Genomic DNA, 14,810 nt, shown 5'->3' on the forward strand with positions numbered 1-14,810 from the left:
TATTTAATATCGTCCAACTTGTAGGTTTAATATTGTTCATACTGAGCATTCATGTGATCCACAACACCTACAAAATCATCTTTATTTGCTTCATTTGTTTCCAATTTGCTGACTGCACATGCTCCAGTCATCTCCATTCGTTTCCTCCGACCACAGCCTAAAATAGACTTGGTCTGGCAGTGACGGAGCTCGGTGTTAAATTATTGAGGCAGTCTGTGGCTCTGCTGCCTCTCCCGTTTGACCCGCCCTTACTGCCTCCAGCCTCATGGTTCACTCAAACGTCACAGTTATGGTCATTTATTCCCAAACTTTCTATGAAGAAAAAAAGAGAACGTACCCAAGTTTCCACATTTTATTCTGCGAGTATGTAAGGAGCTTGTGAATAATTCACTTGTGTGTATCAGCAGGGAGGGGAAAAATGTACGAGGAGGCACTTCATAATGAACTCATCTGCAGGGCTCCAGGAGGATAGAAGGAGGACACTGTGACTAACTTTAATTAGACATAATTATCTAAAATTAAAATGAAGATGAAAGTCTTCAGAGCATGTAATTGGGAAACAAGTGATACAACATGTTTTAAAATTGTGCAACTTCATGATCTAAAGCGCAGCAAGAGAGTCAGAAGGATCAATTGTACCTGCAAAACAATCACAAAGGTAAACTCTTAAAGATGACTCGAGTTAAACTTACAAGATTTGGATTCTGGTGAAGGTGGAGAGATGCTTGAAACAGCCAGGTCACTCTTTGACTTTTTTGGTTTCTTTGGAGTGATCTGCCATGGCTTCTCAAAGTTGCTGTATTCTCTTCGAGTGTTTTTGTTTTCTGTGAGGAGAGAAAGGGACAACATGTCTTGAGAAAAATCTGTATCCATACATATATACATTGGAAACCTTTCTGGTTATTTTGGATATAAATGTATACTGATCTGGCAAATAAGAGTACCATGATACAATACATATCATTTGAACCTTTTCAGATTTCCTCATGCTACATCTACACATTTCATTTTCATGAAAGTGAGAGGAAAGTGATAAAGAGTGTTCAGAAAACAAGATGAAAAATAATGCTGTGTGTGAAACTGCATTCAGGTACCTTCACTCTGATATTCCTAAATAAAGTAATGTGAAAAACTAAATCTCCAAATAAACTTGAACACAACATAGTGGCGATAGCAAGAGTCCTCATTAAGATGAAAATGATAAATGTTTAAACCACTTTTGCTAAGATGTGTCCTAAATTTAACATGATGTCAAAGAAAAATCTCGAGAAACATCCCCAACAAAATATTTTTCATTCAATTTCAATACAGATGGAATAATTTCCTAATTCTAAGTTTAAAAAGAACAAAATCAACCAAAACATCTGCCTTTAGCCAAAATTTTATCATCAGGAGGTTTAGTTTCTCATTAAAATCTAACACAGGTATTTTGAGTATTGTATAATGTTTACGAGTAGACATGTTTCTACAATTGCAGAAGTTCCACTTTTTTGTGTGTTGCTAACATCAGTTAGCACTGTGACTGAGCAGCGGGGCAAGCCAATCCCACCCGTTTTCCAGCATGCAGCTACATCACAATTTAGTCAGTTACCTTTCCCACATGCAAGTTCATACTTTCAAGGCAAAGTTAACACAGAATAGGCTATGTGTGAGTGTGTGTGTTTGAATGTGTGTTTTTACTAACCTGGGGAACTCTGTGCCCACAGAGCTGCTGATCCAGAGAAAGCTCTGTGCAGTTTGCCTGGGCTGTCTTGCTTGGTCTGCAGGTGATCAATAAGAAATGGGATTGGATGGTCTGGAGTCTCAGTTATCAGCTTGGTCATCAACTCCTACAGGAGCAGAAAGAGACATCAAATGAAAGCTGTTCATAAGACAGAAAAATGTGGCCAATGGAGAATCAACAAGTTGAGTTCGACAAACACAACCCCACATCTCAGTGGTTTATTTGTTGCCAACTTCTCTATGAAGAGTTGCTAGAAGGGTTTATATTTGGATAAGATTTACTAATTTACAACGCTCTGTGTCAAGGTCTTTAAACTCAAAAAGTCAAGGCAAGCAATATTCCCCTTTGTACCAATTAAATAGCAGCAAACTTGCATGCTCAGACCTAACTGCTCACAAGTAAACAAAAAATTTCACCATCGGGGTAATCGCTTGTTCTCTGAGGCCATGTTTTGTTTTTCTTCACCATCTGCTACACTGATTCTGATGAAACAGGTAAGTTTAAAATCTTTAGGGTTGGCATGGTAACAATGCACAGATAATATACATTTTGTAGTTGTCAGTATTTGAATAAAGTTTGACCATCTATAACTGCTCAGAGGGTTCCCAATCCTTGGAGGTTGAAGTTTGTGTAGATACCATCTGTGTGCAATTTGCTCAAAGAAACAATTTTTCTTTGCCGTTATTGTTTTCATTTTTCATGCTGCACCGACTTCATGCAATCAGGACAACCGATATCACTTGCAACCACATCCACAGTGCCTTGCAAAAGTACTGATGTTCTTGCATCTTCTTCACATTATTTCACACTATTGTAACTCTTTCATGCATTTGTTATTTGGATTAGGTGATAAACAAACATGTACTTGAATAAAATGCAAGAAAAATACTTCACATTTTATTGGTGTCATGCATTTGTATTCAGCTCCGAGTCAAGACTCTGTAGGTATACTTTAGGGCTCGTTTCCAGAAGCTTTACACATCAGAAATAGCTCAAGCTCAGACGTCTTGGATGGAGCTTCATGTAAAAATTACGTTTCTTGTCGCAGATTCTCAAATGAACTTGTGGATGTTGCTTTCAGAATATTGTGCAATTTTGCTCTCATATAAGCAGATCAACCTTCTCCATGTGCTTAATATGGACAGCACGTGGCTTGCAGCAAACATTAAGCAGTAATACTTTTGGCTTTATGTCAATATTCTTTTTGTAGCTTCTCCATGAAAAGAAAATAGTTCTCGAGTGAGCGACTGACAGTAGCTCCCTCAACACGTTCTCCCACAATCGCTGTGGCTCTCTGCTTGCTAAAAGCTTTGAATATTGTTTTCTTGTCGAACCCTGCTTTCAACGTCTCCACAATGTTATCCCTGGCTTGTCTACTGCGTTCCTCTGTCTCTGTGATGTTGCTGGCTCACAAATGTCATGTAAAATCTCAGAAGACTTTTCCAAATCAGCTGCATTTACTCCGAGGTTGAATAACATGGAGCTAGATTATTTTCTTCTTCTGTGAACAACAAAGGGTCTTTATGGGTATTCTAAAAACATTTTAAAAAAGGGCATCATGCCACTTTTCTGATTTTTGTCAAGGAAATTAAAAATGTATTTTGTTGCTTTCACTTGAGATTCCTGTAACATAAAATCTCCATTAACTACACTGAAGTATAAAGTGCAACATGTTAGGTTTTGAATATTTATGCTGTAATGTTACAGTTAACAGACATGCTCATTAAAATTAATAATTATGACTAATAAGCAAAAGCTGCCATGAGAACATGCCAAAAGAACATTTTCAGAGTGCAGAAAAAATGAATTCACACAGGGAGTCCCAGCGAAAGGTGCTGGGGGAGGAGACCCCCTCTCTCTCTGCAAGCTAATTAGAGGCTCATCAAAGTCATGATGGGAGCTCGTCACCAAATGAGCAATTATGTCCTAACTAATCACACCCAATGTCTGCACTACACCTCCTCGTCGGCAGATTAACCTAGTCAATGACAAGAAAACGTCATAATACACAAACTATTATGCAAGTAAAATAAACAGACTGATCAGAAATTTGCAGTCATTTTATAAACTCTGGTTTTTGTGAAAATTATCTGATTTGAACCAGCTCTGACTTACTAATTATAATGTAACATGTGAAAGCTTCAAAAAGACCATTTCTGTCCTTCCTGCAATTAGTGCCAATTACTTGTGACAGCAAAGGCGACATCATGCTGTTGCTTGAGGGACCACTTTCAAGTTTCATCATTTTAAAAACAAAAATGTTTGAAAAATTTGCATTTTAAAGCATTTTTCATGTGCACTCTGTTAGCATTTAGCAACATCAGTGCAACTAGCGATGAACTCAGAGAATGTTTAATCAAATTAAATGTTTAATCAAATTAAATGTTTAATCAAATCAGCAGGTAATTTTCAGAATAGGCACTCTTGAAGTTACATTAAACTATTCGTTGTTAGACCACCATCTTAATTGGTTGGATTGGAGACAGCCTCACAGTATTGCACAGTAAAGATAAATCATATCCCCCAAGTTAGACATCAGCTTGAGACACCACCCAATAAACCCCTGCATGAGAGTGTTTGACCAACAGGCTACAGATGTATCCAGAAGAGCTGCCATTTTTTAACAATCCCTATGATTCTTAGAGAATGAACACTCTTAATTCTTACAGTTAAAGCATCATAAATCAATAATATTTGAAAATCTCAAAATGAAAGTCTTTATTCCAATCCGCCTCCATGGAAGCTGACCAGCAGTTTTGCTTTCACTCACTCTTTGCCTCAATGACAAACATATCTCTTACAGCTCTGTGCTTACCTTGGCAACACCAACAGAGGTTGTGTAACAGTGTTCTTCCCTCAACAACAGAATCTACACCGAAGAGCACCATTATGATAGAAAACTTGGGAGTGATGAAGCAGAAAGTGCATCCAGATTGGAAAACGATTTGTAGGTCCCTCATCATCCCCCCAAACTTGACAAAGACAAACTCTTTTCCAGCAACTGTATAAGTTAAATTGTGCATTGTTGGGATATGAAAATGAAACTCTGACCGTTTTGTCAGAGCAGCTACGCAGAGCTTCCACATCAAAGCAAAGAAGCCATTAGTGGGCTGCAGTGAATTGGCAGTCCAATATGACTTCAACAACATGTGTGTGTGTGCATGCGAGAACCTCTGAGCACATGCTATATAGTAAACCAAATCAAGTAGCTCTCTAAAGAGGCTGCATGTGTTTGCCCTTGCAGACATGTTTCCACATTTATATCTGTGTTTGTGTGTTTTAGGGGGTGGGAAGGGACAAAGCTGTATTACAGCAAGCCTTGGCTGTGCTTCTGTGTGCTCAGAAAGCTAATCAAGTAATTGTTCAGGGGGACATTCCTGACCAAGCCCAACAGCTGTGACAGCAAACATCATGTGAATGGACAAACAGGGACGGAGCTGGCATGTTTCCCTCCAAGCTGCAGGTCCAGCTGTTTGAACAGAGGACACACACCAACATTCCAGCAGAAGGTAAAGACATGTGCATGCTCAGAGGGAAAAAAAAGTAACATTCACATTAAAGTTTAAGTTTAAAGAATAAATTATCGTTCTTCAAATAATTATTTTTGTGTTTTCCAATTGGTGCACACACACAAACAGGCATAATTGGAATGCATGACGCATGGTGGATAGCAAAACAAATGGGAATATCAGGGATTGTTAAAAAATGGCAGCTCTTCTGGATACATCTGTAGCCTGTTGGTCAAACACTCTCATGCAGGGGTTTATTGGGTGGTGTCTCAAGCTGATGTCTAACTTGGGGGATATGATTTATCTTTACTGTGCAATACTGTGAGGCTGTCTCCAATCCAACCAATTAAGATGGTGGTCTAACAATGAATAGTTTAATGTAACTTCAAGAGTGCCTATTCTGAAAATTACCTGCTGATTTGATTAAACATTTAATTTGTTACAAATGGCTGGCATGTATACCATGCAGAGTACAAGTAAAAACAAAAAAGTAGAATCTGAATTAAGGGTGCCCAAATCCAGTCCTTCAGAGCTTTCCTTTTGCAGTTTTTAGATGCAAACCTTCCCCAACACAAATCAATAAAAACCCTGAATTCCCTCAGCATTTTGTCTTTTTTTCCTGTCAAGTTTACTTTTATGCCATAACTTACATATTTAATTAGAGACCACTTAAGAAATTGAATAATACTGCAGAAACAAACTTTGACCAATAGAATCTTCAGAACTAGTGCAATTATGTATATTTTTTAAGTTAAGTGGTAGTTCTAGTATAGAAGTAGAAACTCAATTTGTGTCCCCGACCTCAACGATTGAACATTGTCAAAACACAATTTTTTGAAACTTCTCGGTTGGCAGTCACTAAAAGTAGAATTCATAAATAGGGACACTTCATCTTAGCAGGGTCAGCAGAATGGATTTAATATTCTGGAGAATCAAACTTAACTATAAAGACAACCAATGACTTTCTTTCAAAAGGCTAAAGGTGACATTAGGAAGCCAGAAATGCAGTCCATAACTGATACAGATCTGATGCTGGAGCAGATATCCGAATGCCTGAGGAAGTTTCGCTTGGTCCCAGTAATTGACAATTTGTCAGCTGGCCAAGAAACAAACTGCGTCCTTGGAAGCTATCAAGGACTTCCTCCGAGAACAGTGACAGTCATAATACTCTCACTGATACTGCCCGCTGCCCTGCAGTTTAAACAAGACAAGGAAAGTGGAAGCAAGTTGAAAAGGAGATGGCTTAACAGGGAAAGGCAGACTGAAGGACAGAATACTGGTACAATAAAAATAAATCAAGAAAATCTCTACTTTAATCGTTATGAGATGTGCTAGACAAAACTTATGTTTAAATATTAATAGGGTTACATGTTACATGAATAAGGTACTGAGATTTAGAATTTTTGAGCAAAATATGCACTTGCTGCATTTAGTACTTCAATCCTTCAAGAAAGAGATCTCAGAAATAACCTAATATATTTTTAATACTGAGCTAAAAATAAATAAATTTGAGGGGGAAAAAAACTAACTTGAGAAATATGAATTTTAAGAAAAGCACTTGTGTAGCTTATGCTTATTTTTTTTAACAAAACAAAATTTAATTTATTTAATTTATTGATAGCTGGGAGTTCTCTCCGTTTTCTTCGAGTGTCATATTTTTAAAGTTGCACACTTAGTTCTACACAAACCTTATAAACTTGTTCTAGTATAAAACAAAGCTATATATGTGTTTGATACATTTGCGTACTGAATCGGTTATTTTTTGGTATAAAAGAGTAACATTACATCACTACTAAACACACAGTCTTAGATCCTTACAGAGTGCATTGAACTTTTCTGTTCTACTGATCAGTCTAACGGGTGCAAAAAAATATAATCCTCATAATTATATGAGGATTAGACATATAGATGTTTTTTGTCCAACATCATTTCTCCACAAATTGTCCTTGAGTAAAAATGTAAAAAAAATAAAAGGAAACATTAATGCAGCAAGAGCTCATCTCTGGAGGGCAACTTGTCACCTGGATGACAGGCCACCGTCTGCCATTTGTTCTCTTTCTCCATCTTAATAAAATTTGGGAATACAAAGCCATCCCACAGGTTCCAGTGGCGTCTGTGTTTCTGTATAATGTGTGCCACGTCAACTGAAAATGGAAAAGTGAGGCCAGATAGAACAATGGACAGAAAGGGATGGCGAAGGATGTCACTGAACAACATCCAGACTATATGTAAACAAGCAGAAGAGATTATGCAGAAAATAAGAGCAGAGGAGGGACAAATGTTGAGCTTCGGCACAATATCTTGAACTAAACTCAGCGGTGGAGGTCTTTTAACTCTTTGCTCTGCTTGTCCTTCTCTCTGCTGAAATGTAATAGTGTCCATCATGTTTCCCCATGACCTCCAATAAAAGAAGCATTTGTGCACACAGCATTTTTTCCCCGAGTGCTCTACTTTTTGTGTTGCTGCATCCAGACCACAACAAAAAAAAACCCATAAAAATAAAAAATGCTGAGCTTTTCGAAAAGAACTGCTGCCGCCACTTTTCAGGCATCCAATAGCATGTGCAGAACTTTATCATCCCGGTGACAGCTACACGTGATTGGTGGAGAAGCTTGTGCTGTCTGTGTCTCCATATTCTGCGATGTAAAATGTATCTGGCATGAATTGTTAGGGGAAAAGAAAAGAAAAATCTGTCAAAGCACATAAGCCAGACAATAGATGCTGTGTGTGCTTTTCATCTCCAAAAGCATTGCAGGCTTGTTTGTTTTTGAAGAGCCTTAGTGCCTTCAAGTTCCCCTGATGGTACTTTTATGACAGAGAAAAAAAAGAAAGAAATATATCCTTACCACATTACCTGCATTATGTGACACATGACTAATCACTATCCTGTCTCTTATCAATTTTATGTATACAAGACCAGCATTCTTTTTTGCAAAAGTATGGTTTTAAAATCAGAAAAATATTAACCATAATCCCACCTAAAAATGATGAAGCAAACTTTTTTGACACTTTAGGCCCATCTTTTTGTTTGTTTGTTTGTTTGTTTTTCCTCAAGGCTGTTCGTGGTTTTTAAAACATACTTCACAACTTCATTTTATCCCAGCCATTTCTTATAGGCATGCGTCAAGATGAGAGAAGAGGCCAATCAAAAAGGCAAAGAAGTTGTAATCTACAAATCAAAAGTTACGATTTTTTTTCTCTTTCCTAAACTCACCCACAGTGGGTGAGTTTAGTTTAATTAGGACTAGAATTAAAAAGTTTAAGAAAACTGGAGCTGCAACAAAAATCCTACCACAAACTTACAGACAGTGAAGAGGTAAGTGAGGGCACATTTACCCAACCAGTTAGAGAACTGCATCAGAAAACCTTTTCAAAGACCTTCCCACAGGACAGAAAGCATAAACAATTTCTTTAAGCTAAATATTTTTTAATAATTTTCCCTGAAAAAAAATATGATCACTAGTCTGCTAGAATGTGTTTGTATATAATTACAAATGTATATACATGGACATATGCACTCCTTTCAATCACAGGGTGAATAACAGAAAGGAAACCAACAAGGTTTTGATTATAACATAATATTCTCTCCTTCTCAAGCAGCTTGGCTATCAGTGACTCTCAGCAGTCAGCCATCAGCTTCCTTGGGCTGTAATTGGACATGATAACTTGATTAGCATGCACTGAAGCCTCTATACTCTCCTTAGCTTTCCTTTTGCTCTCCTCACACACACACAGGCAAACAAAAACACAGCCTTGTTCCTTTCTCCAGTACATTCCATGCTCCGAGTCTCCCACAGATCGCCCTTCACTCATCGTTTGACTGTCTGATCCGACGAGGTACGACATCTTTCCCTCCTCAGTCTTTCCAGCAGCCCCACAGGATTAACCTGGCCTTGGGCTGTTTTCAACCACACGCCTGTCTAGTAGTAATTACTCTAACTATGCCTGAAGGGGGAGCTGTGTTAACCCATACGCAACCACACTTCTGTCAATTCACACTGGAGAGCACCACAAAGAATGAACAAAAGGTCATCAATACAAGTGTTTTCTGAATTGTCTTCATCTGTCGTTTTCTTGAAGCTTGCAAAGACAGCAAGATTGAAAATAGTTTATGCTACATCACAGAAATTTATATGAACCTTCATATGCCTTTTAGAAGGTCTGGAGTTTTCAAATAATAATAATAATAATAATTCTTTAGAATTTTAAAATCTAAATCTCTGTTAGGTTTGATCCTCCCTTATTGTAAGCTGTTAAAACTCAGATTTGACAGGAAAAGTGTAATCAAAAGTGTTGATGAATGGTACAAAGGAAGCAGTTCAATGCTGAAAGTTCTCGGCCAAATTACATTTCAATTATTGAAACATTGGAACACCATTTTAGTCTCATGTTGTTAACATGTTTTTTTTTTTTGAAGCAATCTTGCTTTCATTCGTTAGAATTTTTTATATTCTGGTGTAGATTTAGAAGTGCTTTTACCTGATTTCATCTGCACACTAGATTAGTCTGATTTGAAGAGTTGTTCGAGAGCTACCTGGTTTCACAATAAGGAAAAACAAACTCAAACTAATAACTTTACACTGAAGGGCTTTACAGCCGATAAGCCATTTTGTGTTGACATGATATGTTTTGTGAAATATAACAAAGCATGCAAGCAAGAAAGTAAAACCTCCTTTATAAATCACAGGACAAAAAAATATAATAAAGTGCATACATAGTCATATTCATACAATTGCAAGTGACACGAGTATGAATATTAGGATTATTTAGGAGTGATAATCCTAAATACTTGAGATGAAGATTGTTGAAAATAAAATATCGAAGTCTCTGCCTTTACCATTGATTCCAAGCTGAAAGTCTGCATGAAGCTGCAGTGGTTGTGGTCGGTCAACAGGGCGAGTCGGCACAAAATCTGGAGAGTGTGAGAGGTCTGCAAATGTGTGAGGGGAACATACTGTGCTGAGCTCAGTCACAGTCAGACAACATTTTTAAGGCTGATCTGGGTGCAGTTGGGTAGTTTGAACTGATCATCGACCAAGCTGTAAATGTGTGTTGTTGACGGCCAATAAAAGAGACTCCAGTATTTTGGCATCATCGCCAAGCCTACTTTGTTGCCTTAAACTTTATTAGCAACTGTACAATAATATGTGTCTTGCACTCAAGGTAAACAAGCTCCAGCAATTTCTCTGGGAAAGACTGAAGGTTGTCTCAAGTGCGTTCCACTTAAAACCACCAAACTGTAGGATGATGGACCCCAAGTTATTTGGAAATAACCCTATCATTGTATCTAGAGTGATAAGCAGCATAAGCTATTCTCCTTGGAAATGCATACACACATTTTAATGGTTCAGATTAGCCTGTGATTTTTTTATTATTATTTTTTTTACCATTATGGTGCCTCTAAAACATGCTGATAATTAGTTAATAATCTAAAATCTTAAGACCATTGCATAATCTATTCATAAAGGGAAAAACTAAAATGAAAACGAGTAATCAATAAATCATAGTACTAAGACCGTTTGTCTTTAAGATGAAACTTCAGCTACATAAAAGCCACAGAAATACGGCTTTTGTTATTTCCAACTATTTTTGTGCCATAATCTTACCTCTCAAGACCAATTGAGAAAAGCTAAAACAATATACAATTGTACCATCTACAAGAGAGTTTGCTATCTGCAGTGTCTTGCGAAACTATTCACGCTCACTGGACTTCTTCGCATTTTGTGAAGCTACAAAACCATAGTGTATTCTGAAGAAATTGTCTCCAAAGGTTAACCACGAAAGAGAATTATAAGTCATATTTGCAATATGTCCCAAAATCATACACTACAAACATATGGAAGAAGGCGAGACCACAGTCTAACATTCTGCCCAATATGTAAAAGATGACAAGACAGTAAACATGGTGATGTAAGTTTTAAACAATGGGAAGATTGATGGAACTACGCACAAGGCAATCCTGGGGGAAAATCTGTTAAAAGCTGCCAAAGACCCACGAAAGGGGCAGAGATTCCTCCTCCAGAAGAGTAATAACCCCAGAGCTACAGCTAGAACTGTAGCTCTTGGTAAAGCAGATTCAGTTGTGGGAATACAAAGACAATAACTACAAAAACAAAGGCTGAGTAAGCAATCAATAATGAAAAGGCTTGTTTTAGTTCAACTCCAGCTCTCATCAGGGATCAGGAGAGGTGCTGGTGCTCATCTCCAGCAAACTTTCCGGGCGAGAGGTGGGGGTCACCCTGGACAGGTCACCAGTCTGTTGCAGACAGGACAGACAACCATGTGCACACACTCACACCCAGGGAGACTTTAGAGAGACCAATTAACCTAACAGTCATGTTTTTGGACTGTGGGAGGAAGCCGGAGTACCCAGAGAGAACCCACGCATGAATCAAGGCAGCAGCCCTGTTTTAACCATGACCAGATAAATTATGGTACAGTGTTATTTGATCATAAGCAATTATATCTCATTTACATTAATTATCAGCGCGGAAGAGGGGGCATGTAGAGCAATATTGTATTGCACATTGTCATAATGAATTTAGCTTTCTGTGTTTTCATGTGCGACCCACACTATTCTTGGACGTGGAGCTTCAGCATGTAACACATCTTTAGGTTGAGTAGGTTTGTTTCTAGACTGACTTGGCCATGAATATGTTTTTGTCTGAACTTTTATTTTGTCTTGTTGCATTTTTTGGTCTTTATGACGCTGGTCTTCAGGATGTTTAATTTCTGAAGTGGTTAAACTGGATTTTATTTTAGAGGCATCAGAAGACAAAAAAAAGAGTTAATTACAAGCTGTGTCATTGTCAGGACGCTCTTGTAAAAGAGATCTTTGATCACAAAGAGTTCTTTTATCCCATTTAAATAAAAGGTGAAGAAGAACAAAACCATGCTTTTATATCTTAAACTTTGAAAGTCATGGATGACTTTTTTAAACTTCACGATTGCTCAATCATTTCTGTTGGTTCATCACAGAAAACCACAATAAAATTCATTAAAGTTTGAATATTTTCCAAGAAACTGAACAGCAGCAATATCAGTTTTTTTCTAAAGTTTTCTGTCCATTTTTGAAGGAAGACGAACTCAATATCAGGTGGTGATCAGGGTGGGTGATTAAGATACATTTGGCTCCTATGTGTTTCTTATGCATTTCCTCCTGGACCCCTTCAGATCACTGAAAGCATGTTAAAAGAACATGGCTGCAGAACAAGTTCAGAAAGAGCGTTGCCACATGAATGGCTACTGTGTTCACTTAAAGAAAACCAATACAAAAGGAGAAGCTCATTACAAGATTCTAGAAGGAGCAAGACAAGTTGACTGAAAAAAAAGAAAAATTGTGCAGAGTCAATACTAATTTTCCAAGTTCAGCTGTTCAGAACATAATCACTAAATCCACTTTCTAACTGATATCACAAAAGAACAGCATATAATAAGACAATTAATCAGCCCAGCACTGTATTCAATCCATCAACCCCCCACTGTTTACCAGCAGCAAACCTTATATTGCTTCTAGACTTAAAGGGCAGATCACATCAAGAAGCAACATGAATACCGGTTTGACACTGTGTGTGACAAAGGTAAAGACTCCTTTATTTCAACCTTCTGCCATCCTGTAGATATTTAAATGTGAATGTTGCAGAAATCCCCTTTAATGAACAACAAGAATTGCCAATTTGTGATCCAGACTTGTATGTCATTAAAGAACCATAGAAAAGCAGACCATTTATTCCATTTTTTATTTCACTACTCCTATATAAACAGCTTTCAAAAACAGTCATTCTAGACACATGCACCAAAGAACAACAGTCACACGGCAGTGAAACTGTGTTCAAACTGAATATCAATTTACATAAACGTGTTGCAATGACTTGGTGTGCAATTACTCTGGTTATTATGAAAGGCTGCTCGAGTCTTGGAACAAATTCAGTCAGTGTTGACTCAGCTTGCTATCTTTGCAAAGCAACCATTTCATTACTGAGGAAAAAAAAAGAGAAAAAAATCAATTCTCTGGCAAATCATAAACTGTGTCTCATCTGAGTGAGTAAATGAACCGTCACTCTCTGGTAGTCACACTGGTTAATACTGCAGCTATAGGAGAAGAGAGAAATATACCAAAGAATTTGATTTGATGTCAAAAATTAAAAAATAAATAATAAGTGTGTGGGTAAACATTCGAGGCAAAATTTTAAAGATTAGAAATGGACAAAAGCATACATAATTTCTATGCTGTGAAATATGCAACACCTAACTACAAAAATAATTAGCATGTTGAACAGATAGAACAAAACTAACACAAGGCACCAGAAGCATTAAGTGACGAAGTGGGACCTGTTTATAAGAATAACCAAGAACTCTGCTTCACAATCACAAAAAAAATAAAAATACTCAGTAATAATTTATGAAAACCTCCACAGAAAGAGCCAAACAAAACAAAGCAAACATGGTATTAATAAACGAAATGTGCAACCCAAGTTTTTGCAGGAAATAGGTTAAAGAATTATGAAAAAATAGTGATGGCTTTATTTAAAAAAAAAGATAAGAAACAATTTACAAATGTTATGTGAAGTTAATAATTTTCTGTCTTTGCCTACAACAGGATCTCAAACTCCAGTTCTGGAGAGCTTTTATCCTCCAATGTTCAGACGCATTCCTACTCCAACTCACCCGAATCAAATGGCCCTTCTCACCATGTTAGCAAGCATAGAGCTGATGGCAAGTCATGTATTTGGCTCAGATGTGCTGTAGGGACAGATCTAAGAACCTTTGTGTAGAAGCTCCACACATATGTTCATGCTTAGCAACATGAACATATAAGTGACCACTTGTTTCAGAGCTTTGAGCATTTGGATGCCCATTAAGTAACAGATGTACCTAAATCTGGTTTTGAAAAACATAAATGTTCAAATACATTAATGAGAAAAATTGCCGGCAAAACTGTGGCCCATAAATTACTGCGTCAATGTTTAGAACGTGGCATTTTCTCAATATCTACCAAATTTTCAAACATTTTTTTTTGTCTTAAACAGCCCCACTTTCCTCCTTTTCATCATTACCTCTGCTGCATTGAGTCCCAACATCTGATGAGAGAAAATTATAAGGAGAACATCGTTCTCTCTGTTTCTCCATAGCTGAATGGACGATAATGGATTTTCTTTGGGACAACAATAGAATGGGCCGAGGTTTTTCAAGCGCAACAGTGGGGCAGCGGCTATATCATTTTCTCAGGAGAAGAGCAAAAGACCCAGGAGACTTTTCAAACATCCTCCCTTTGCGTTGGTTCCCCCTGGAAATCTGGGTACTACAATGCAGCTTTTAAAATAAACAGAGGCTTGATCCATATGTTTGCTGGTCTGACTGAAAAGTATGTTTGGAAAGTTAAAAATGTATTGTAACACACAGCAGCACAATTGCCAGTTTTCACCTTTGCGCTTTGCTTTAATCTTCTTGAAATGTCATATAAGGGAGAGCTAATTTAGCAGCCCTCAAAACGAACACAAACATGAGAAAGCAACAGAGCAGGGGGAGACAGGTGAAAGAGTAACACACAGAGAGAAAACAAACAAACAAGCAGAGCA

At 37.5% G+C, this 14,810-nt stretch overlaps 1 protein-coding gene across 1 annotated transcript in view; it reads right to left on the reverse strand.

Annotated features, from left to right (window-relative positions):
• cunh8orf34 (chromosome unknown C8orf34 homolog) overlaps positions 1 to 14,810 on the reverse strand; it is a 71,393-nt gene that overhangs the window by 54,555 nt on the left and 2,028 nt on the right. The window contains exons 2-3 of the mRNA XM_055037188.1: positions 1,685 to 1,829; positions 693 to 824 (exon numbers count right to left, since the gene is read on the reverse strand). Coding sequence (XP_054893163.1) covers positions 693 to 824; positions 1,685 to 1,829 — 277 coding nt within the window. The remainder of the gene's footprint in view (positions 1 to 692; positions 825 to 1,684; positions 1,830 to 14,810) is intronic.

Source organism: Poeciliopsis prolifica, unplaced genomic scaffold, assembly GCF_027474105.1.
Source record: "Poeciliopsis prolifica strain line A6 unplaced genomic scaffold, Auburn_PproV2 SCAFFOLD012, whole genome shotgun sequence".
Lineage (NCBI taxonomy): Eukaryota > Metazoa > Chordata > Actinopteri > Cyprinodontiformes > Poeciliidae > Poeciliopsis > Poeciliopsis prolifica.